Source organism: Fringilla coelebs (assembly GCF_963513975.1).
Source record: "Fringilla coelebs genome assembly, chromosome: 1".
Taxonomy (NCBI): domain Eukaryota; kingdom Metazoa; phylum Chordata; class Aves; order Passeriformes; family Fringillidae; genus Fringilla; species Fringilla coelebs.
The window spans coordinates 47,353,207-47,377,877 of NC_140028.1; the positions used below are offsets into that span (position 1 = coordinate 47,353,207).

A 24,671-nucleotide genomic window follows, 5' to 3' on the forward strand; every position below is an offset into this window, starting at 1 on the left:
AAACAAAGCAAATAAAATTCTGCTCACAGAATTGAAGTACCGAGTTTGTATTGAAAGTTTGTATTCCTGGACTGTTTATAAAAGCAGCAAAGTCTCATTTCACATGACATGAACATGCTGGGTAACTTTATAGAAAAGAAATTCAGAAAACTACAGAGTGGTAAGTGAGGATTGGGACAGTAATTAAAGGTCTAGGTGACATTAATTATTCAAAAGGTTAGGGAGACACATGCATATGACCAATCCAAAGCTCTTTAAATGAAGTCACAGAGAAGATTTGAATGCTGGAAGCCTTTAAAATGGTTGTGAAAACAGGAATGCAACAGGCACCCATTGGTCTTGTGAGATATTTGTCTAAGCAATTACTCTTCTACAGTGATTTTGAACGGCCCCAGGAATGACTTGGGCCTCAGATTTACACTCAGCATGGAGGAGACAAATTGGCACTTCGGTTCAGTAAAGGATTATGGGCTTGCTGATTGGAGAGTTTTTATTAAAAGATGAGGTGATAGTAATAATAATAATAATACTAATACTAACAGTAAAAAGTTAAACCACATTCTTAATTGCATGTGCCTTTTTCTTCTGGAACAAATCCTTGGGAGTTTTTGCAAGACAGCACGGTTAAGAACACGTTGCATCTTGTCCATTTACTGAACTGGTCCTGTCTGCGTCCCTACAGAATTGTACTGGCAAGAGATTTGTGTGGCCCACCCTTGCTGATTTGAAATTACTCTCTTACACAAAATATGTGTCAGTTTTTTTCTTGTTTGTAGGGAAGAATGACAATATTGTCATTCTTCTGTCTCCTCGGGAGACTGACAGGTATCCTTTGGGAAAAGCAGCTGTGGCAGGTTAGGGTGTAAGTGTCCTTAGCTGACCTGACCACTCTTCATTGTGTGGAATGGATATGCTGAGGGCAAGGAGCTGGAGCAGCAGTGCTTGGAGTGCCCCCTCAGTCCTGCTGAGACCTCCACAAGCTGGTGGCTTGGGCAGAGGGACAAAGGAGCACAGAGTTGCAGAGTTCCCTGCTGCAAACAGCTGGAGCAGGACAAGGCCAGGACGGCTGTCACAGCCCTGAGCTCCATTCTGGTTAGTGCCATCTTGCACTGCAAAGGCTGGAGGTACTTGAGAGAAATTCGAATGCCTCCTTGAGTCACAGTTCAATTCTTCTTCTGTGGTGTGTCAAACAAGTGCTGCAAGGCATCTTTCCTTCTTATCCAGGCAAGGGGCATGGAGCTGCCATACCTCAGGGTTCTTTTCTGTCTTAATCTCCCAAGTTTCCCCTTTTTTGGAACACAGTGTGAGGAGGGGCTGGGTCTCCCCCCAGATCTCACCCTAGTAGGGAATTGGGATCAGCCATGAAGCACATCAGGACCCAGAACTCCTGCGAGCAGATATGAGTCCTGTGGTTCTGACAAAGCTTGTGAGACTAATGTGCAACTTGCAGCAAACAAAGACTTCCTTAGAATGTGAAACATATGGAAATAAGTATGTGGGTTTTGTTCAACATGGTGTTAAAATGACTGGGTTTGATCACTTTGAAAATCTAGGAGTAAATGGAATTTACTGAGTATGCTTTTAAAATGAAAACTTAATCATGCACAAGTTTAGACACTTTGAGATGAGTGTTTATTGAGCTAATAAAAGTTGATGTCAACATTTTAGAGTATGCTTGGAAACAAAAAAGAACTAGTGCTTGATCAAGCAGCAGTCACAAAAACAATTTTCTCTTCATGATAAAAAGAAAAACTCTGTGTGTGATTCTGCAAATATGTCAGATCATTTTGCACAGGCTAGTAAGTGCTAGTAAATTATTATTTTTTGTTGTTGTCAAATCACTTTACTTTTTAGCATTTGACTTCAAAAAATCCCCAACCTTTGAATGTGTTGTCTTTATGTACATCAGTCATAATTTTGCTGACAATTCTTGACATGCACTCTGCATTGCTCTGCTAACAAGAGAAAAGACCAGCCATTACATTTATGTTTCTTTGTTTTTCAACAAAGTCACATATCAGGAATAATGCTAGGGGTATGCTAATAAACAATACATAGTGGCAGTCATGAGGGAGTAAGAAATATTTTCTAACTAGTTCTAAAGGGAAACAATGTTTTTAAAAAAGGGAGAATGATTGTTATTTATGCAATATTGTTGTTCTATATGTCAGCATCAAAAAGCATCTTGTAAAGAGCTTAGCATAATAAATTGTTGATTTTGACTGTCATTATTTAGAGGTCTTTGCTAGACCTAGATGTAGTTCAGTAAGGTTAAATTTACCAATATATAATAGGAAATCCTTAGACTGAATCTGGTTTTCTACCAATGATACCAGAATTGTCACAAGAAGGAAAAAAGAGAAAAAGTATTTTATCTTTAAAAACAGCTGGCTTTACAAATACTAAAAATAACACTAAGCCAAAGCAGATTTGGTTTCTTGGTGTCCATTGATTTTTGGTTTTTACAAAATTATTTAACTTGGTTAAATTTTGAAAAACTAAGGTTAATTTAAATGAAAAACAGCAAAAAAGGCTTATAGTTGTTTCCACCGTGAAGAGACACAGCACATTTTATTGTCATCGAGAAAATTAAAATATCCTCTGTGTATGCAAAGCAATGGGAGATTTGTAAAGAGGAGCCCACAGGAACACTTAATTTCAGAGTTGACTTTGATTAGTCACTAATTTTTCAGTTAACGTGGTAAGACAAAACAACATATGTTTGAAAAGTCTTTATATTCCTGCCAACAGGCTTGAAATAGAAAGATACTGGCCACTTTATCTGTCAGGGACTGGGCATCTAAATTTAGATGCTGATAAAAAATCCAGCAAGTTTTTATTACTGTTTGGAGTTAGTAAAATGCCAACACCTTTTAAAAAATGTAATTGTTAATAGCAGCTGCATAAAACTCTTCTCAAGATAAATATATACAAGAGAGGCTGTATTTTTGATGCACATTATCCAGTGAACCCTGTTTCTTCTCCAACTAATATATGGGAAATCTGCAATTTAATTCATCTGTGCCAGCTTCTTGTGACTACATTCTTTAAAAAATATGTGTTTTTCTGTGTTTTTTTCTTCTTCTTTTTGCTGATGCAGGCAAGGTGCCTATGGCTGTACAGCAAGATCTGTGTCTCTTGAGTTACTGCCTTGATGTGGCAGTTCAGGGCTTACCTTGACAATATTGCATCTTCAAAACAATAACTGAGCTCTTCAGGACTGTTACCTTAGGACTTGAGTCCTTGATACTACAATTATGCAGTTGAATAATGTTATGAATCTGGCTTGTCTCGTTAGATGCCTGGATAACTGCAGATTTTAAGTCTTATGAAGGAAAAAATAACCTTACTTTGAATGCACTCTTAGTTTTCAGTTTTAAAGCAATGCTTTCCAATATCAACTCTCTGGCCAATTCAGATCAAGAAAAACAATAAGAGAAAATGCAGTTTCAATTTTAGGATGTTGAAATGTCTTGGATAAGTTATATACCTTGTAGAAAAGTGGAAGATCAGATCTTTTTTGAAAGACACCAAGACAGAAAAGAAAAACATGTTCAGTGCACCGAGTTGAGCAGAGTAATGCATTTCCTGGTTTATAATGAAATTTGAGCTTTATACACCATGATTTTTAAGTAAGTCAAGCCCAATCTAATGTGGCCAGAAGGCATGGTCTCTGGCTAATTTCCAGTCAGGCTTCCCAGTTTTAGTACAGGCTTGCCAATAGATATTATTGAAGCAAATGCCCTGATATAGGGACTTTTTGTCCGGACTGGCTGGGAGGTTTTCCTCCTTGAAAAATGGCAGCCTGATGGATCATTTAAAATGTGTGGTGCCGAGGAGATTCTGCAGCTCCACTGAAAATGAGAGGAGCATATTTCTCATTTCTGTGCTCTTTTCCTGGTTTCTTCTTTGTTCTGTAGTGGATCTAATCCATTGGTGTAAAATGAAGGATCCGCATGGATTTCAGTGTTGTTTGGCTTACACCCCATATATCCTCATTCCATTTTGCCTTCTATGAGTGTGATACTGATGTTTTAGCAATACTGATGTGTTCATGTAGTTAGGAAGTTGATAACAATCTCTACCAAGTTTCAGAAAACTCAAATGAAAAGTACTACATACCCTGCAGAGTGTTATTGTTTTAATATTAATAATTAAGCTTTAATGAAAGCACTGATGGAGAGCATTAAATGACTACTGTGAACTTGGTATTTTGAGTTATAATGAAATTATTACAATTGTATGTTTGAGTAAATTTTATCTACCTTTGTTTCTTTAGAAGAAGACCTACCAGTGCATCAAATGTCAGATGGTTTTCTACAATGAGTGGGATATCCAAGTTCATGTTGCAAACCACATGATTGGTAAGTGAGCACTAACATTTCTCAAAGACAAATAGCCATTTTTCTTACTCATTATCACCATTGTCTCTAAAATTAAACAGAGGTAAGGAGAAATTAATTGTGGATCCATCAATGATTAACCTAGGCATGATTGATTTTTTTATTCATATTATTAGACTTGATAAAGCATTAGCATATTTTATTTTCTGCAAGGGCTAGTTTAGACTTCTGCAGAGAATTATATATCCACTGCCAGTCAAAACACAGGTGATTAGCAAATTAAACTTCTAATCATTTTTGCATTATTGAAAACAAACTAACAGGAATGGTTAATGAACTGGATGTTAGCTTTCCGTAGAGTTTTAGACAGGTTTTAATTTCAGAAGTTATTATGGTAATGACACTACTGTGTACTTCTCAAGCACCTCAGTACCAAAATCAAAACTGGTGAGTTTTTGTCATTAGGAAACATAAATAATTCAAATGGCCATAAAATAGTATTGTTTGTTATGTTTGAGCAGTCTGGAAAAAAATCCTGAGTGTATCTGTATACAATTAAATCCTATAAATTATTTGAAAAAGTAAGGAATTGTAGTATACAGTAATGAAATACACTCTTTAAGGTACAAGCATTAAAAAAAAGGTCTTTTAGAATTCCTGAATCCTGATGTTTACAAAGCTGTTACAGTTGTAAATTGGAATAAAACAAAAGCTGCTTTTTCTTTGATATTCATATTTTCCTATTATTTGCTGATTCCCCCAGGTTTACCCATAATGTTTTCAATTTGGTAACTACTCAGTAATAGCACTAAGAGTTCTATCAGCCAATTAAATTTATCAAGCACATCATTTGCTCACTAATAAGATAACATTGCCGGGATTGTCTCCTGGCTTTTTTTTGTCTTTTTTCTGAATTTTGCTTTTTAAAACAGAGATGGATACCACTGATTTTATTTTTTTTCACTCCTGCTTCTCTTACTCTGGGTTACTTGCTAAAATAGCAGAAAATCTTGCAAAGCACAGACCAAAAAATATGTTATAGAAACTGGCAATTATATATCCAACAGAATAGAGTTTGCTTGATTTTTCCACTTTCCAGTTTGGTAGTAATTTTTTTTTTCTTTCGAGGTAACATGCAGATTTCTTCCATGAACACTTAGTAATTTGGCTGCAATGTAAAAGAAAGTAATCTGCCAAAACTTAATGGCCCATTTCTGTGGGTACTTTATTTAAGTTGTTACACATTTAGAGCATAAACATTTTACATTTTTCATAAAAATGAACAAATGGAAATGACAAACTGGCTTTGTAAAGGAGACAAGCCATTTGCCTGTTAGGTTAAGCCTTAGTTTTGATGTCTTGTATTTTTGGGTAGGAGATAATTTGAGCTGCTTCAGAGTATTCAATCTGTGTCAGTAATGGACTTTAAAAGCTGGGTACTACTAACAACAGAATTCACCATTTCTGCTGTTTTATTTGAGTCCAGTGTTTGAAATGTTCTTAATTGTAGCATATAGTGATGCTGAAACTTGACGGGGAATATGGACACTGTTTATAAGGGATGATGCTGGAATTGATGATGTGTTTGCTTGCTACCCTCTTCCCAGGTGCCTCACAGTTTAAGGATAGGAGCTCACTTATTTCATTAAATACTCAGATTTATTTTTCCCTCTATTTTCTGGATGAGTTTTATTAAAGAGTCAGAATGGGAGGAGCAAAATGGGGAGAGAGTCAGTAAAGCAGGACAAATCCACTTAGCTGGCTTCAGCCTGCAGATCTGAAAATACATATTTTCTTAAACTGAGCTATTAACTGCCTGTGTTTAATTTCTTAAAGCTGGATGAGGTTGAATGAGAAAGAGAATCTTAAAAAAAAATTTAATTGTTTTGTCTCTGTTCTATCTAATCATGCATGATATTACTTCATGACATAACCATAGTGACACAGATTTAAACGTGCTTAATATAAAATCTTCCCAGTGAAATAAAGGAGCTTGCAAAACATGCAGGGAGATTTGCCGGTCATGCGTGTGGTAATCTGTGTTCAGTGGAAGATTCTTATCTGCACTGCCAGACTTAGCAGTGCTGCTCCTAATGATGTAGCCTCGATTAAGCAAATGCGAGGGGATTTTGTGTTGGGGTGGAGTGAAAGGAATATCCACATTCCGGAGAGTTTTGAATGTGCCCTCGGAATCGAAGTGCAAGGAAAAATAATTTCTGATCTCCAATTCTGTTAGTCTTCTCACCACTAATTGGATTTTTTCCTTAGCAATCTTTCTAATTTCACTCTTCCCCCTCCCCTTTAATTTATAACATTCTTCACAGGCCTTTTTCCAAAACCACGTTCTGTCTAGAAAGAAAGATTCAAGGGTCACATCAAGCTGTTTTTAACCAGCCTTAGTTTATGGACATCTGTAGGTATTGTTACAGAATTTGTACATAATACAGAAAACATGCACACAAACACATTTATGTGAATATATATAATATATATCTGTAGTTACCTGCATGCATACCAATATGTAGACTGAGAAATATATTAGATTAAGCACTTGAGTGAATATTGGCTTGTTGACACAGCACATAAAACAAACAAAAAAAATATGGTTTCTTAAAAACATTGGTCCCTCCTTTTTTACATGTATCTGATAAAATGTGTCTTCTTGCCCTGTTTTCCTAGTAGGTGATTGGCAGAACAGAATGTGCTTTCTTTGATTCTTTAGGAAAAGGAAAGTAAGGAAGCTTCAAGAAGTCACAGAGAAAGGAAGAAGTTTAAATGTAAGAGAGGGGGAAGTCAATGTGGCAAGGCAGGAGTTAAAAGTCAAATGGCGTGATAATCCCTAGATCAGATGTAGGGGCAATAAATGCCTTTACAGACATCATTGCACAGTGTCAGGAACTGTTACTTCCTCTCATAGTAAAATGTTCCCATTATCTGTGTTGTGGCTATTGATGGGTTTAGTGTCTTCTTACCTGAAGGACTCCAAAATCATAATTCAGAGAGAAGAGAAAACGGGAGGCACCTGGGGCATGGGACAAATATGAAAGTGGAAAATCATCTGCCAAACTCCACTTGGAAATGAGTGGGAACCACTGATAGAGATAATGCTCAGCTAGCTGAGGGAAACAGCTGCTGCTCAACATCATGATGCAGTCTGAAGGTCTGGAGAAGTTGATGGTATCCCATCTAATCACCATGCCCCTTGAACATTATCCCAGGATGTAAACTGAGTTCATGTCACTAACATCCACAGAGAGAAGTTGCATTATGGAAGGTCACTGAGGCAAAGCTATACTTATAAAACCCCAGTGTGAAACTTAGGCTTTTAAATAAGGCAACTGGAATTACTTTGTTGGCTAAAATAGCTCCACTGAGGGTAGGTATTTTTAGGTTGTATGTATGTGTGTGTTTTTGTCTAATCAAATATAATCTCAACTAGACATTTAGCAGGGGAAGAGGGATTAGAGGCTATTTGAAAAGCCTCTTACTCTTCTTTGTTAGGAGAGTATATAGCATTTTTTCAGATTTTATTATACATTTCAATCAATTCAACAAGAGGGATTATGCCACCTAATGGAAAATAAAATCTGCCGATGACCCAGTGAAGTGTAACCTTAAGTATCTTTGACAACAATGCAATTTACATTATACAAGTTATGTAATAAAAAGATGTCATAGGGACAGCTTTCCTTTAGTAACTACACTTTACTACTTCCAGAACTTTCCATTTTAGAACTGTTCTGCAGCCTTTAATCCAGTCTTCCCAACATCTTCATGATGGGATGGGGCAATAAGCCTTTTCTTTTGAATGGATGAGGACAAAGAGGCATAGAAGTAGAATCCCTTGCTTGCATTAAGTGAGCTAAAGTTTGACAGTTCTGACTGCCAGATCTGTCCACACATTTCCAGACACTGTGTTTCATCAAGCAGAGCCTGTGTTAGCTTAAACTACACACTGAGTCAGGCTAGGCTAGGGGATGCTAGCAGACAGAAAGCAAGGCATAGTGTGGGGTTTTTTAAATACATCCTGTGTTTTGGCATTATTTTGGACCTAGATGTAGGCATGTACTTTTGTCTGGATAACTGTAAGGATGATTGCAAAATTAAGACCTGTCTGTTGGTGTGTGTATTGAAATTTGTGGGTGGAAAAAGAGGAAACATAAATCCAGGTTTCATATGGGTTTAGAAACTGTTGGCATAAATGGTATTTCTTCAGTTGTCTTTCCTCTACCTTTTTTATCTGGGTGGAATACGTAGCACTTTTAGCAGCTTTCTTTGAGAAAATTCTATTTCTGGGTACACGGTGTCTGTGGAAAAGAAGCTTTCGAGCATTCCTTTGTTTTCATCACATAGTTTACAGTTGGCATTTGACCTGAGAGAGTATGAAAAGAGTCTGCCATTGTTTGTGTTCTGTTTGATGCACTCTGCTGCTCTTCCTATTATTTTCACTGTTATTTTAAGCAGACATGCTAAATGTTGTTTCATCTTCAACTGATTCCTTTGCATCTGTAGTACCTGATGCAGTTCAGTGTAAATAGACTAAACAGTTGCTGCAGCAGTTGCCTAGGATTTTGCACACATGCATATACAGCATGGCTCAGAACTGGGGGAGTTCAGGAAAGGAATTACTCCATATAAAATTATGGGGCTCACCAGCCGTAGTGTAAATTTGTAAGTGCTCTGAGTAAAGTGCTGTTAGGCATGAGATAATGTAAAGAGATGACATTGCCAAGAACTATTTATGAAGAGCTTAATTTTTTTCACTCTGATAATTCTTGACCAATAATTACCAGCTTCTAATTATCTATTTTAGTTAGAAAGAAATTTCTATCACTATGGAGGTTGGCATTGCAACTAGCGCATAAATCCCCAAAGAGGTAAATGTGTTCCAAACAGCCACAAACAACCGTCTCATGAAACATAGTGAGCAAATTGCGAGCCGCTGGCTGTGCACAACAGAGCAGCACATTTACCATTGAGGACTGATCAGGCTGACAAAGAGAATGATAAAAGGGGAAACAGCCACAATCTTTGTAGTTTGCTGCTACTTTTGTTGATGGAGAAAACAAGCCCCAGTGTCATAGCAAGAACCACTGCCCCTCTGAAGAGCTGGGGAGCAAAGGGGAAGGATTTGGCACCATTTTGAAAACCTACTTTTTGGCAGCTTCTAAATATGTCATTTCTGATAAGTAAACAGACTATTCTTTTTTTAACCTTTTCAGTATCATGTATAAAACCCATTTTGTGAAGTCTTTTGTGGATAGTTTGTTTCTGAGCGAAGGATGTTATGTGGCATTGAGCAGGGTAGCAGGTGTGAGCAGGAGGAGGAAGTGAAGGGAATGGAAAAAAGGGTACTGAGCACTAAAGTTAGAAAGCAAATGGGAAAACAGGATGAAGCAATCCTGCAGCTGACTAGAGGAATTCTAGTTTACACCAGTAAATAAATACTTCATCAAATCCCAAGTAACCAAATCTATGCTGAAACAACTGGAGTTTAAAAAGAAGGGTATATAGAAAATGCGATCTAACACTTCTCTGCAAAGAAATTTTACAGTTTTGTTTTAAAATAACAAGTAGCATGTAACCATTAGAAGATGTAAAGACACATTTTGGTTCAACTCATGATTTTCAATTTTTTCAGTGACAGTGATATATATATATATGCTTGTGTGTTGTGTGGATGTGCATGTTTGCTTTATGCATGTATTAACTGCATGCATAATAAACCTATACAAATAAATCATCCTATTTGCCTGACATTTGTGCACTGTACATTATGGTATGTGTGGACATCACTGATGTCAAGACAAAGGAAATACCTCAATCAGCTTTCTGGAAATCAGCCCAGGAAAATTATTGTATGGTTGTAATAGCATGTGGCATTCACACATTCTATTATTTGTCTAATGCCTAAGGTCATTAAAACCCCATGATTTTCCTTTCACTTATGCAGAAAGCTGTGCTGAGCAACTAATATACTTGTTGCACCATGTTGACCTCAAGTAATAAATCTTCAGAACGTCAGTTTGATCACTCTACAGTAAATCTGATATTGTAAAGTCCCTCTTTGCTGAGATTTGGAGAAAAAGGGTCCAAAGATATAGATCTACACTCTAGAGGAGGAAGGAGGTGAAGAGTTCCTTTTGTTAGTCTTTTTTCACTGGTTTTTGAGTAGCAAAAAATTTGTATCGTCAATTTATAGTGAAGACAGCGATCATACCCTCTTAGCATCAGGAAATAATTTGAACAACTGAGAATCTGCTGTTTTCAGGCAGATCTGACAAGAAGTTGTATAAAAGTTAGAGGAAACTTGGTAACCTTGTCTGCAAAATGAGGAGATGTAATTGAAAGACCCAGGAAAATCAGCATTTGGAGTTAAATCTGAGAAAATGTGGGTTTATTTCATGAGGACCTGGGTTACAAAATAGGCAAAATCTGGGCTGTTTAATACTAACAGGAAGCTACTCTCCTGTGGGCAATGCTGGCTTATTTGAAAAGCCCATAAAGGGTTTCTGCATGGACCATACAAAAGGGATACTTTCTCTTTAATAGCCATCTGTACAGGAGAGATGAGAAGTGGGCCAGGTCATCTCTCCTCAGCTGTCATGATATTAACGTAGGTAATGGAGCAAGCTCTGCGTTCTGCTGGGTGTTGTTTTTCATAGATGTTCATCGATTTACACAGATAATTCTATTTATTTCTTAGAGTTGGTCCAAGCAAACCAGGCAGAATAACAAACACCAAAGCATTTCAAATGACTTTATCTTTGTTGTTTTGTAATATAACTTTTGTCTAAAAAATGGTGTCACACCTACTGTGCAGATGGCTGCATGATTTGTAAACCAGCCAAAACATTTAAACAAATGTGTGATCTGGGGATAGATTAAATAAAGGATAAAATGGAGTGTGGACCACAAATTCTAATAATCAGATGATTTTAAGTTGTGTGTGGTGTGGAGCGATGGTAGCGGTGATAGCAGGGAACGCTTGCCAATGACAGCAAGGTGCCTTACAGATCTCAGGATGGAGCCTGTGGCCTAGTAGGCCTCAGTTTGAGAGCTGCACATTTGCTGTACAGCTGGCAGCTCTGTATGGGGACATCAGATAAAACTTATGTAAAATGAAGTGTTATTGCTTAGTATGAAATTGCGTGGGGAGGGAATTTGCAGACAGTAACTGAAAACAGGATTCATGGTACCAATGAAGCAGACTGTAAATATGAAGAGGCTTTAATTATCTGCGCAATTTAACAAAAAATTCAGGATGTATTCGGAATACGGTGGCAAAGGCAGCTGCACACACGTTCCAGCAGCACCGTTCGCTGGGCTGCAGGTTCTGTGTGTCACCTATGGGGGTACGGGTGCCCCATCCCTGCCACCCCCTGTCCCCAGGCGCTGGCTTTCCCCGCTGAGCGGCTCTGCTTGGAGCTGGCACTTCCTTTCTGGGGTTTGAAGCAGAAACAGCTCCTTGCTTTTCGAAACAGCTCTCAGGAAAGGCTCTCCAGGCTTTTAAAATCACAAACGGTTCATCCAGGACACAGTCTGCAAACAACCATCAATTCTTTTTTTGGGGGGGGGTGGAGGGGAGGAATGGGGGGCTTTGAACCTTGGACTCAAAAATTTTAAGAAAATAGAATGCAATTGTTGTATTATTAAATAATATTAGTAGTAATACTCGTAGTAATAATAATAATAATACTCAAAGGAGCATCTGAAAATGCCCACAATTCAGGCTGGAGTTCATCCTGTAAGGAAATGAAGCAGAGCGCATGGAAGGTTTAGATTTTCCTGCAAAAGTGCCCGTGGCATGAATAGCACTCAATGAACAGGATGCTAGGGAAAGGCAGTGCCAGGCAGTATGAAAGTTGTTCCCTACCCTCCACCTGCTGTAAGGCTCTCCTCCGAGCCATGGCAGCGATACTCCGTGCGCGTCAGTACTTAGGCACCACAGGCTGAATTGATGGCGGGGTGTCAGCCTTCCTTTTGTTCTCTGCTGACCATTTGCCCTGCGGGCTTCCTCGGGAGCCATAGCACGTTCCTTGGGCCACGTTTGGCTGCCAGCACCGAGGGCAGCCTCGCCATCGCCTTTCCAAACCGCCCCTGCTCCGAGCCGGGGCGCCTCCGATTCTTCCGGGGAGCTCCCGCAAGGCTTCTCCCCGCGATGTAAACGCGGGAAGCGCAACAAAAGAAGCCGATATGGAGAGTGGGTGTCGAGCTCGAGCTGCTCATATTGTTGCATTTGGTGAGCTGACGGGGTTTCGTAGGTCACCTTTAGAATTATGCCTATGACAGCAGTAGCTACCTGCCAAGATTGCAAGGTATCTCACAGCTCTCAGGATGGAGCCTGTGGCCTGGTAGGCCGCCGTTGGAGGGGCACACATTTGCTGTACAGCTGGCAGCACTGTATGGGGCAGCAGTGTGGGCTGTTAGGGAGCTGGAAAGGAGACAAGCATGAAATTTCCTCTAACCCCAACTCTGTTTTTCTGTACTGTTGGCTGCTTCTCAGTTCCTTGACAAAAAAACCAATCAGGCACCCTTTAATCCGCCTGTGATTACCAGTGGTATAAAAAGAGAAGCATAATGAGGAAAAATGCCTCGTTTTGTTGCCTTCAAAAGCCAACAAATTGGAGTTAACTTGACAGGAAGTGGCTTAATAATTAGATTATTTATTTATTCCTGACACATATCCCCCTGTTACTAGTCTCAGGAGATCCTGTAGATGGTACGATTTTCAAGCTGCCATTACTTCGCTGTCTTCTGTGAACAAAGAAGCTACTGTCTATCAGTCAATTAAATGCACTCTTTAAGCAGAGGCTGAGAAGTCCTCAATGGATAGAGCCCTGGGACACTGTGGCTGATGATTCCTTTCTCTGTACTGTACATCACACTCTCAACTACGGTCCCCACAGAGATGGAATAAAGTCATGCATTAAAATATCACTTGTTGATTTGTTTGCTAATGAAGAGCCATTGAAATGTTTGTGTGTTTCTGTGGCAAAATTGTTGATAAAAGGACTACTTGCTTGCATATCTTACTTCATCTTCAGGAAATGCTTATTTAAGACTTACTAAAATTAAAGTCAACAAATTAGGGAAAAACAGAGAGATGGATAATATTGGTTTACTTGCAATTCACATCAATGTAAATAACACTGAGGACAGCAAGAAGAGGGAAAGGGGAATAATAGTACTTCAACCATGTCTGTTATAATTTTCTTCATTAGGAAGAATAAGAATCCCTGATCTTGTTTTTTTCTAGTACAGTAGTGAGCACCCATTTCAAATAATAAAAATGCTAAAGTATCCATTTTAAAATTGATCTGGACAAGTAAGAAAAGAGGGAGGGATTTGGGAGGGGCGGGGGGGGCGCGGATGGAGGGGGAGTGTGGTTTGTTTTAATGAAAAATGGAAACTTTTTTCCTGTTCTTTGCGTTTTTTTAAATATGCCAAGCTAGCAAAAGCTTCCATTATTTAGGGATTTTCTGTGTCCAGCAAGTTAGCCTCTTAGCTGAGAAAGGTATAACCACACCAAGATAGCTACTAATGCTGGTTAAGGGTGCCTGCTTAATGCGAAATCATAAAGTTATTTGAAGCTGGGGCTTAATAATGCTCCCTGTCGTTCCCCCCCCCCCCACCCTTCCCCATCTACCCACGAGGCTTCTTAATGGGATTTCTTAATCTCTGTCCTTCCACCACTCTTCTTCAACCTACCAAGAGCTCAGTTCAACGAAGTGGATGGGGGTAGACCACATTTTGTGCTGGGCAGGAGAGAGGGAATTTGGGGTTTTTTTGGTTTTTTTTTTAATTTTACATAAGTTGGTATATATGTATATCTGTCTTCATACTGAAAATCAGTAATTGGCAACCACCGTCTAAAGTTGAAGCAGATCTTACACTGCTCATCTCAAAGGGCCATATTTGCTCTGGAGAAGTACAGATAGTGCTGTAGCAGTTCTCCAGTGAACTAGCTCTGTTCTGAATTTAGCATCTCTGTGACCATTTGCACCTACGTATAGAGCCTCTAAGTGGTATTATACACACACACACATATGTTTGTGTATATATAAATTTTGTATATAGAGAGTCACTGCTTCTAGGATTATTGTTTTCAATGAACTTAACAACAAGCTATAGGGAATTAATTCAAACCAGCCTCAATTGGAGTATTTCTTATTCCTATCCTGTTATTCCAACTCATTTTATTAGAAAAAGCTTAGATACTCAGAGGTGTTCTATAATAGAAAATGAATTTGAAACCCATTCATTAATTGGTGATTAATACATTTCAGGATTAGTTTAAGCAAGGCCCTACCTCCTGCCCAGTCAAGTATGGTCTGGTTAATATCCAATTATCTGCACCTTCGTACTTATTATGTCTTAATATTTCGGATATGATAACCAGAAACTTGAGAGTAATGCTAATGAGGAGCATAGAACAGGAATTAACCGGTGACACTCTCAATGATCCTTCCTGTGAAAGTAACTCCTTCAATCTCCTCAGCACAGTGGCCGAGCTACCACCTCACTTTCCATAAGTACTGCTTTCAATTCAGCCCTTATGGGAGCTTAGAATTATATTTGTGTTAAAATCCTTCTTTTTGCATGCCTCATAGACCATCTATGGTCAAAAGGTACTCTGCACATCCTGTTTCACTTGTAGAGTTACTTTCTTCAAGTGGAGCTGGTAGAGAATCAGCAGTAAAGTAAAATGGTGATACCTACTTTAAAGAAAAGCGGCTTTGCAATTGAATGCACCCATTTCTATACATGGGTGTATGCATGTGTATATTTAAACTTAACCAGATATCATGTCCTTCAGCTTGTAAGACCGGTGCTTCAGCAACCAGCAAACTAGATAGACACATCTGTGAAATACAAAAATTAAAATCCCCTAATTCATAAATGTGAAATGTAAATATTCCAAAATTAAAATTTTTCATGCACAAAATTGTCAGGCCCGTAGCATTCAATCTCAGGATTCTAGACTGTACAGAAATTATTATATATCCATCTAGTGAAACATGCAAATAAAACCATTGCACCAATGTATCAGTGGGGCAGAAACGAGTAATTCTGTTATGTGGCCTGAAACTAACATAGCTATAGAGGTAATTTTGACATATAGAAAGAAAGAAAGAAGAAACATTCCTTTTTGTAAATTTTCTTTTTCTTAAGCTGCTGTTTGAATACGTTGTGCAACTCAGGGCATTATAAGAAGCCCCAGAGGAAATGAAGCAGTGGGCAGAATGAAGGCAACCTGCTCAAAGGTGCAAAGCTACACTACACATTATTTTTATTACATGAATATAATCTGATAGTTATGGTACTTATCCAAGAGACTTTACAGAATATGCTATTCACAGTGTGTTGGACAAAGCTTAGTTCAAAACACTGCCTTATTCACTGTGTTTATGATGAAAGGTACCAGCCTCATGTTTAGATTAGACTGAGTGATAAAAGGAATAGTGTATTTATGTAATCAAAGGCAATCATAAGGCACATGTGCAATGGCCAGAGTTAAGGATATGCCTGTAACATCCTGTTTTGGCTTTCATTTTCCAGTGCCTAGCCACACAATTCAAATTTTCTCTCACACGGCACTTTATTAGTGTTGAAGTTCAGGACCTCAGCAGTATATTCTTAATATCTAGCTGTTTGGCTAGGCACCCTTTTTCCCAACCCTCTCACAGGCAACCTTCACAATGAACCCACTGTGCTTCTGGCTTCATTGCTTTTCATTGCACACCTATGTGAGTGCCAAGAAATTGGATAACAGTGCAAAAAAATCCTCCACCCCCCCCAAGTCCCCCAGATGAGACTCCTGCAGAGCACTGTGTAATTTATTGAACAGCTTGGGAGATGTTGATGTTTACTACCTCATTCAATTAGACATTCAGAGGCAGTGCAGCCCTCCGTTTCCTTCAAAGTTTGGTTAAAAAGCCTAACCCAAATATCACTTAGTGCAAAGTGTGATTTGCAAACTGTCATAACATGATCAAATCAAAACCAATTTTCACCAGAGCAGTTAAATACTCATCTCTCCAGATGAGTGACATTTCCCTGCCAAATTTGAACTTTTAACCCACACTGCTCCTTGTGTGCTGTTACTCTTCAAGTCAGACTTAACAGGGATGTTATTCTTAAAATCTTTTGATAAAAATATAGCTGAGCTTAAAAAAAGAAGACTAAAATGAAAACAATAGAGAAATAAAAAGAAATAAGTGAAAAATGAAATAAATAGGCTTGGGCAGAGAGCTAGTCTAGAAAACTTAATCTTAGGGATACTTCTAAATAATGGAAAAATTCTGTACTTTTACCTGCTTCTGCATTTGCACTAGTGATCGAGTATGCCTAGCAGTACAGACCGGAATTGTACCGCCAGGAAAAATCCTTCATGGTGGTGCATGGGAATAAATTAGGTGACAGAAAATAGGACTCTAATTTCTATGATATGTCACCTAGGTTATCGTATTTTACATCAACTGCCGCTTTTGTGCTGCATGTGCATCTCTTTCAAGCCTTGTGATAGGTCCTCCAGGCCAGTCTTTCTCCTGGCTGATAATTTTCTTTGTCTCCTTCAAACTAAAGCTTCAGTAGGAGAAGGTTTCTTCTCTGACAAGACAAACACTCTCAACACAGTTCAGCTGCCCTTTTCTTCTTAAACATATCCTTCCCATTCATGTCCTTAAAAAGCAGATTTGGAAGGCTCTTTGACTCTAAATTCTCCTATGCCATTATGTCTCACAAATACAGTTAACTTTTCATCGTATTACATGGTCCCTTTCTCTCCTTTTCCTTTATGGCATTCTTATTTCTTGTTTGGAAGGGAATTCCTCTTTTTTTCTAAGTATTGCTTTCACATCTTTGCTTGACAGGCTGCAAAGACAATTTTCATTTCAATGTGTCAAAATGGGAGTCAAAATGGGTTCAAGTCTGTGGTGGTTCCAGCATTCCTGTTGACTTCTTTGCTAGCCGAGAACAAGTCACTGAAATGTGAAATGGAGACAGTACTTAGCCACAGAGATTTTTTTCAAGACAAATTAGTTAATGTACGTTCAGAAGGGAAAGTACTGTAATGCTGTAAATAGCAAGCCATTAAATCATTTGTGCTTTTTATTATCTCTTGGCTAATGGGGATTCTGCTCCTTGCCTTAGAGCTCCCAAATTTGGTTCATATTTCCTATCCATTTCAGAGTGCAATTTAAAGAAAAATTGTTCCTTCTCTTTTACTGCATCATCACTCCTCACAGATGCTGTCCAGCTGATACATGTTCTTGACATCACCTGCTCCACACAACAGAAACTGTCACTCATTTCTTCCCCAGTCAGAACCAGCTAACAGGAAGAGAGTTAACAGAAATTGTAATGGCTTCCATGAGTCAGTAACATAGTCTTACTCCTATTCAGAATTTTTCCTTTGTCACTGCAATTCTGAAAGTTGCTTCAAAGTCCATCTAATCTGCAGGTGCCGTACCCTGCACAAATCTCTTTCTCAATTCCTATATATTCTCCTATCATATAAAATTATTATTTTCTTGCTTACCTAAACCAGTTGAATTTCTTTGTCTTTCTTGGCTGTCGTTAATTTGCAAGCATTTATAGCTGTGCTTTTGTAACGAGTTTGAGGGTTCACACTATAAAATGTATTGTCAGTCTTCAGCGTCAATCTCTTATTGTGGCGTTCAGCTATGTCTTGTAAAAATGACACACTTGTGCACCTTCAGGAGAGTTTTAATTTTTCAGTATTCTCTGATGAAATTACTTTTTTTTTAATCTATACTTGTGATTCAGTACCAGCTATGGCTGGCACCACAGATCCTGTAGCTTTAAATAGTGTGCCTTAATATTGCCCCCTTTGTATGCTGTATTATAATGAAGCAACATCACTAAATTGCAGTGAAGGGTGATTGTTGCACGGGGATGACTACTACACCTTGGGGTCTATTTGCACCAGATTATTTCTTTATTGTTGTTATTACAACCCATCTTCTTTACTCTCTTGATACCAAACTTGCTGTTGGACATCCATGTAGCACAGGGGATCTTTAAAAACATTTTGGACATCAATTTGTCTCTTAGGTACGCACCAATGACTGTTCAATCCCAGGCTCTGGTATCCTGTGTAGCTTTGCAATACTCAGTCTGTTCACATGACTTGCAGTGTTCTTCATGTTTTGCTCTTAAAAAAAATTAGTTTGTTGCTGATAGAAGTGACAGACATTTCTTGCTAACCAATTTCAGACAGGAGCAATACTAGATTTATAACAAGTGGAACATGCTTTTTACCTTCCTGCTATTCCCCATACATTTTACAACACAGAAGAGTGTAAGAATGATTTTGCTAGAGCTGTTTCCTTTCCTTTTGGCACTGTGTTCACATTCAAAGAAAGAATTATAGCAGTGGTGTCAGTTTATCATCCAGTGCCATGACCACAAGGAACCTTCTGCAAAATTCATTTCACTCAAGTAAGAAAAATTATTATTATTGCGAGGATACAAATATTTTAATAAAGACTTTATTTTCAAAGATCTTTCCAACCTACAGAGGTAATGTCTAAACAGTGGTTTCAGCAAGGTAAGAGTGCAGATTTCTGCCTTAGTTGTACAAGAAGGAGCCTTCATCCATGCAGGCAAATTTTAACTGATTTGTCAGATGATAAAGTGTAGGATAATAATTTATTTTGTATATGTGGGGATGAAGAAATTGTCTTGTGTTCTGCAGCCACAGGGCAGCTCAGGAGACCACTGCTGACACACTTACTGGAGGTACAAAGAACCATTGTCCACTCCCACATGCCCTCATTGCCTGATCACTTTTGGTACATCGGGTAGCAACCTTCCTGTCCCCCCTCTCACTGCAGCCAGGGGATTCAACATCCCCTACTGGTGCTCTGCTGAGGGGCTGGACCTAGAATCTACAGCTCTTTGCATGGCTTGCGCAGCATCAGGGCTCCCAGATGTGCTGGCCTGTGGCTCTACTGTCTGCATTCTTTGGTGCTGTCCTTGCCAGGACTGTTTGACCAAAAAAAAGTGTCCCAAAGCATGAGTTTCACAAGGTCCACAAGCTCTCTTCTGTGTATCTGTGCCTGTCACACTCAGGAAAAGTTTTAAATTGACTTGCATGGCACCACAGTACATCTGGAATTGTAGTGAAAAGCTCTCATCCTGAAAACATCCAACTATGTGTACGATTTTATTCACATGAATAAATGTCTCAAGCTTCCTTTTATACAGGAATAAGGCTGTATATGATCTCAAGCGTTTGTAAGATTGGAGCCTGAATTGCCATTCCGGGTGGTACTTTAACAACATGTTCTAAATGTGGAAAAAAATATGTGTCTTCTGTAATGAAGTCATCATCCCATTAAAACATCTTTTTTTCCCTCGGTGATACCAAACATGAATTTTGAGCTGTAATTTGGACTTTTTCCATCCTTATGAAGATAGCCCCTTTTTTTTCATTGCAAGGCAGCTTTTTGTTTTTTCAGTTTCTTCTTTAGTTTAATACTGTAGCTGGGTAGCATTCCCATTTAAATCTGGAATTAGATCTGACACACCTTGCATTGAACTATCAATTCTTTTAAAACTGACGCCAGTTCCACACTCCTTGGTCGTACAAACTTCCGATTATGGGCCAGAGAGCATTGATTTTTAGCTGTCATTTCTAGCACACACACTGTAGAACTGAAATTTAAACCTTAATCCACTCTATAATACAATTAATTTTTAATGTGCAGTAATACTAATTGAAATAGCCCGAATTTAGTAAGTCACCACAAGACATTTTCAAAAGCAGGAGTCTCCACTGAGAGCTGGAAGGACAGATAATCATTGTTACAATGTTTACAGAATAAATGCACACTCTGCAGGCAATTCCATGCCAAGAGATTTTTTCCTTGTTAGTTTATATTAATATATTTCATTGTGGATTCAAATCTTTTTTCAGTGATTTCTACTGAAATGCATCTGTTGTTGTGAACCAAGTTATTTTAATCCTGTTTTAATGGAAATGTTTATTTTTGTAGAGCATTTTCCGTCTTACATCTCTTTTTCTCTTTTTTTAACACAACTGTCACTGTATTTTATAATTATCAAATACATTGTGATGTTCAGAGAAACTAATTCAATTTTCTACCTATAAAATGGTCAGCCATGCAGTTTCTATGTATGATAAACCAAAGCTGCATGTTCTCTACCTGACTCTTTTCCCTTAGGTTTGCCTTTCATATAAGCAATATATCTTGTGCCATCCTGCATCACTTTTAATTTTCAGATGTGATCTCTTCAGGTGTTTTAGTGGGGAGGATGGAGAGGGGATTTAACTGCAGAGGAACAGATCTTATGCAATTAACCAAGGAGGGATTTAATCATTTGTATAATAACAAGATGCCATTTATCTGATAAGGAGTATTTCTTAGAATGCTTCAGTTCTTCTGATGAATGGGCTTGTACAGTGTTCAAAGTGAGCACCAATGCTAAGTGAAAAGAAATGTCATGTGCTTTATATCATCCTTTCATGGCTTTCACATTACAGTATTTAATAAGCCAATAGTGCTGTTAAATATTTAGCAAATGTTCCCTCAAAACCATGCCGTATATTCAAATGGGATTTTGAGACATTTTACTGCACATAAATAAAAATTATGCTTTAGTTCTTGAAATGGTCGAAACATGGCATATTTCCTAAAGGAAGTGCAGGACAACATGGCATAAATACATTCAGCAGATTTCACACCAACAGAACATCAGCATTGATTCCCATTTTTCGGATTGAGGATTCAAACTGACTCCCATTTTGTCAGAAGAAAGCTGCACTAAGTTTATTTGCATGGTATTAAAACACCATTATAATGTTTAGTAAAAACCCTGTGACTCATAGGGTGGCGTTTTAAAGGTAGCCTTACCAGCACATAGTTTTTAACAATTAATATTTTCTGAGTTGTGGGTGGGACAAAAGCAGAGATCAAGTTGTTGCCCTCTTCTGAGGGTAACAGTTCATCACTGGGTAGCACTTTCAGGTTCTGTAGTAGGCAAAATAGAGATTTAATAACATAGCTGCTGCATGTTTTTAATCAAACAATAATAAATCATTAGAAACCCTGTCTTCTTTGACAAACGTCTGCAAGTTTCAGATCCTTGTTGTATGCTAATTAATCCTCAGTAAGTACTAGTATAATAATTAAATGTCTTGCACTTAAAGAACAGCCAAGCCTATTTATACTGTTTAAGTCTCTTGTTATCTTTGAAAGGTATGTGGGTTCCATATGTGTTGCAACGGGTATTCATCTGTTTCTTGGGATAACTCCCAGATATTTGCCTCTGTCTATGTGTTAGAGGAAGCTACAAAGGTTGGGCAAGCCTGTCTGGCTGTTAAATCAGTGTGTTTGCTGCTGCTGCTGCCTGGCTGCCCATGTTCCTGCCCCATGCAGAGGCAGCACAGCGCTTCTGTTGCTTGCACTGACAGACAAGGGACAGCTTTGCAGGTGCTCAGCTGCCTGGATTGAGGCTCCCACTGCTCTGTTTCCTTGGGATATCTCCAGTCCTCCCGTTCCTCACTTAGTCTCTGAGCTCCGTGCACATATTTGGGCCCCCTGAAGAACTATATTTTCACATGTTCCTATAAAAACTAAAGGCTTATATTGGTGGGTATGAGACATATTTAGTGTGGCACATAGTTTAAGTCCTGAAGGTGAAAAGGAGTGCAATTGTTATTCTGCAATTGTTATTTTCTGCTTGGATTAATATAAATATTTTTTCTAATTTTCAGTTTGTATCAGCCACCTTTTTTTTAATATTGTAAAGTATTGCTTACTTTGGAAGAAATACCAGTGTAGCCTCTTTGAAAATTATTTGAGTCTTCTTTAAAATGTTGGATTTTTCTTGAGAAATCATGTTCGTATGCATGGCATATTTGTTTAAGTGTTCAAAAAATTAAGGCGTTAATTGCATGCATGTGTGTGAATATATGGAAAGGTCTATATAGTTATATAGGGTAGGCATACTTAATATGCATAGCTTGATGTATCTTGACCTCAGGTTACAAGAGTAGAAAATCCCATTTTCCAGCTTGTTTCAAATGTAGTAAAAATGCTGCTTCAGTTGCTTTATGCTACTCACATTGGGAAAGGTGCTTATACTGTGATAATTATCATCAAGGAATATTAATGTGTTCAGCATTTGTAACCCAAAAACTCATTATAGCTTAAGCTGTGCATCATCTGTGAAGAGAGAACTTTGCCAGAATTCGCTCTTCACAGGGGTTGCCTCCTGCTTGTGATGGAGTGGTCAGAGTATTGGAAGAGGTCACTCAGGCTATTTTTGAAAGCTCAAGTTTTGCAATTTTTGATTCACTACCTTCTGTCTAAGTAGCTTAGCATTCTTCCCCCACCCTCCAAAAAAAAAAATTCCAATTTCTAATTGAATGCCTGGTGAAGTGCATAAAGCTAAAAGATCGCATCTCATTATGCACAAGAGGCTAAAGGTGTAGACATAAATATTACACATCAAGGTCACAGAGATTTCAGAGTCCATATTCCATCACCATACATGGGATTTGAACGAGCACCACTGTCGCTCATGCTAATGGGAACTAGTTGTTCTAATCCTGTGATCTTTGATTAGTATCTTACTTGTGTAAAATTCTTGATGCTTTTGGTAGCAACTTCCACTTCAGTATTTATGTATTCTGGGACCATGTTTTGATCCTTAATGCTATTTCACCATGAGAATAAGATTTATCATTTTTACACCCCTCTTGTCTTCCAAGCTCCTAAACCCACAGTTTAACAGCCTTCACATTTCTAAAATATACTTGAGCAGTCTGTTCAAAGCATCAGAGCCCAATTCTTTCTTCACTCAATTTTCACACCAATGTCCCCCAGTTGATTGAGCTGATTTACATTGATGTTGTTGAGAGGAGATTCAGTCCTTAGGCTTATTTTGTATTTTCATTAGTACAACTTGTTGTGAGAGTCTGTATGTGCTTGTACATTACGCTACCCAAATGGTAGTAGAATGGTTAGAGAATAAGATGGCTGAAGTATCTAAAAATAAATAACCCTCTACAATAAAGTATTTCTTTTTTGTTGACTTGCAATTGAAATCTTCCTTTCAACTAAGCAGATGAATATCATGCTTCCACCCTTGGTTATGGAGACAGTAGCAATGCCAAAATTGTGTCGTTCAGTACTGTTGTTGCTGAAATTTTTAATATGGCTTGGTTTTATTATTTTTCCTTCCCAATGCCGATACAATGTTTGTCATTTCTCACTCTTAATATTGCTGCATGTTGCATGTTGTACTTTGCTTTATATTTAGGCAGAGAAAGCTGGCTTTTGTGGACTGCTTTGTTTCTGAGGTCAGGATGTGAACCTGGCCTTGCTCCTGAGAGGACTAGAAAAATCTATTTCATAACTTTCTGCAGGCCTCAAAGAAGGCTAAGAAAACAAAATAAAACAAAACAAAAAACCCACAAAACCCACAGGCTTAGTTTAGACCTGGTGAAGAGTTAGATTCATCAAGAGGAAAGCTTGCAGCTGATCAGCTTTTCTTGTCATAAAGAGTCCCTGCTGTCAGTGCACACTCCACTGATGTAGCAAAGCTTTGGGGAGCCTTGTGAGTCTTTTCAACACCCACGTATTTGTGCAGAAATACCTGACTTGATAATATAGAAAGAATCTGCTGAAGTAAGAAATTGCTTGCCTATTAAATCGCCAAAATGAAGGGCTCAAAAAAGAGGTAAACACAGTCCTCACGAGCTGAGTATGCGTATTACAGGCTTGCCCGGTTCACTTATGGGGCATAACTTTGGTTTGTGCAGCAGAGTGCTAATGCCTTGTAATGAATGGCTGTCTTTAAATCAAGGAGAGATTCTCAGCGGGTGACAACACGGTTGACGGGAAATAATATGGTACCATATCTGCTGTGTTGAATGTAAACTTAATAATCGCTATGAATTTTGAGTAACCCTGCTTCCCTTCCAAAGAAACATTATGAAAAGATTGCTTCCAAATCCTTCTGATACTGTTCTTGAGATAGATGCCTTAGTCTTTACCTTGAAGCACTGGAAATGAATGTATGCTCTTTGCAAGAGCTAAGGGTGTAAACTTTCAAAGGAGCAAATTGTATTTCCATGTTTAAGCTCACCATTTGCACTTCATGTGGTGAAAGCCAGATGTAAGGAATTACTTTTCAACATTATTTCTCCATCTTCTGTATCTCAGGACTTCTGAGTTATTATGCTAAAATGTTCTATTACATGTAATAAAGAAATGTTGGAAAACTAGAAATAGAGCAAGATTGCCTCCATCGATTTGGCTGCACTTGGAT

The 24,671-nt window shown here is 38.3% G+C and overlaps 1 protein-coding gene across 5 annotated transcripts in view; it reads left to right on the forward strand.

Moving 5' to 3' along the window:
* Positions 1–24,671, forward strand: part of ZNF521 (zinc finger protein 521) — a gene marked incomplete at its 5' end in the record, with an annotated part of 229,435 nt that overhangs the window by 107,926 nt on the left and 96,838 nt on the right. For all 5 annotated transcript variants that reach the window (XM_084222709.1, XM_084222705.1, XM_084222706.1 and 2 more), the window contains one exon: positions 4,280–4,364. In XM_084222709.1, coding sequence (XP_084078835.1) covers positions 4,280–4,364 — 85 coding nt within the window. The remainder of the gene's footprint in view (positions 1–4,279; positions 4,365–24,671) is intronic.